This window comes from Condylura cristata, unplaced genomic scaffold (assembly GCF_000260355.1).
Source record: "Condylura cristata isolate star-nosed mole 26May11 unplaced genomic scaffold, ConCri1.0 scaffold00012, whole genome shotgun sequence".
Classification (NCBI taxonomy): Eukaryota; Metazoa; Chordata; class Mammalia; order Eulipotyphla; family Talpidae; genus Condylura; species Condylura cristata.
This window is the reverse complement of record NW_004567113.1, coordinates 55,094,951-55,095,857: the sequence shown is the minus strand read 5'-3', so window position 1 is coordinate 55,095,857 and position 907 is coordinate 55,094,951. Positions and strand designations below refer to the sequence as shown.

General features: G+C 67.1%; 1 protein-coding gene across 1 annotated transcript in view; it reads right to left on the bottom strand.

The window, feature by feature from the left end:
- Positions 1-6: 6 nt before the first annotated feature.
- WDR1 (WD repeat domain 1) overlaps positions 7-907 on the bottom strand; it is a 23,431-nt gene continuing 22,530 nt past the window's right edge. Inside the window, exons 14-15 of the mRNA XM_004681518.2 lie at positions 626-770; positions 7-365 (exon numbers count right to left, since the gene is read on the bottom strand). Coding sequence (XP_004681575.1) covers positions 259-365; positions 626-770 — 252 coding nt within the window. The 3' untranslated portion in view covers positions 7-258. The remainder of the gene's footprint in view (positions 366-625; positions 771-907) is intronic.

Below are 907 nucleotides of genomic sequence, written 5' to 3'. Positions count from 1 at the left end.
TGGAGCCGGTGCTCGCGCGGCGCCGCGGTCGCGAGTGACCCCCCACGCAGTGTAAGTGCTCGCTTTATTTTTCTTGTGCAAACTGTCACTGTCTAAAGCTTTCAAAGGACATGTATAGGCCGGAACCCTGTAGAGACGAGGATGATTTCGGCTGGGCCCCTCCCGCCGGGAGTGGGTGGGGGCGGCGCGGTACAGGAAGAGTTTGAGAAAGGACGTGCTCAGCGCGGGTCAACTCGAGTCCCTGATTCGGCCCGTCCCTCAGTAGGCGATTGTCCACTCCTTGACGGAGGCGTCGTGGGAGGTGGTGACCAGCGTGTGCTCGTCCAGCCAGGCCAGGCTGCTGACGTGGTGGAGCCGGTGGGCGTCTGCAAGACAGCGCTCGCGGTCAGGGCGCCGGCCCCGCCCCCTGCTCATCAACGCCCGAGGCCCCGACACGACATCGGGGGCTGCCAGGAGTCTGGGTGGTGTCCAATGCCCCCAGAGGTCAAGCTGCCCGCCACAAAGGGGTCTGCGTTAGTCGGACGCCACCCTGCGGCCTGGGCTCGGGTCCCCGCTCCCCTGCAGGGGTCTCTCCTGCGGCCCCAGGAAGCCCGGGGAGGGAGGCCCCAGTGGGTGTGGCAGTCACCTTGGATCTTGACCCTGGTCTCAGGGTCACTCAGGGTCCAGACGTACACCATCATGTCCATGCCGCCGGAGGCGAAGTGCTCGTTGTCTGGGGACCAGGCCAGGCAGACGATCTTCGCGTGGTGTCCGTAGAAGATGTTGTTCTCCTAGGTGCGGGGCACAGCGGCGGTGCGGTCGGTCAGTCGCCAGCTCCTCAGACCCCCGGGGGCTGGCCGCACCGAAGTGCCCTCTGCGCGCGGCACCCGCACCCGCGCTCCCGGGGGCTGGCCGCTCTCCACCCAGC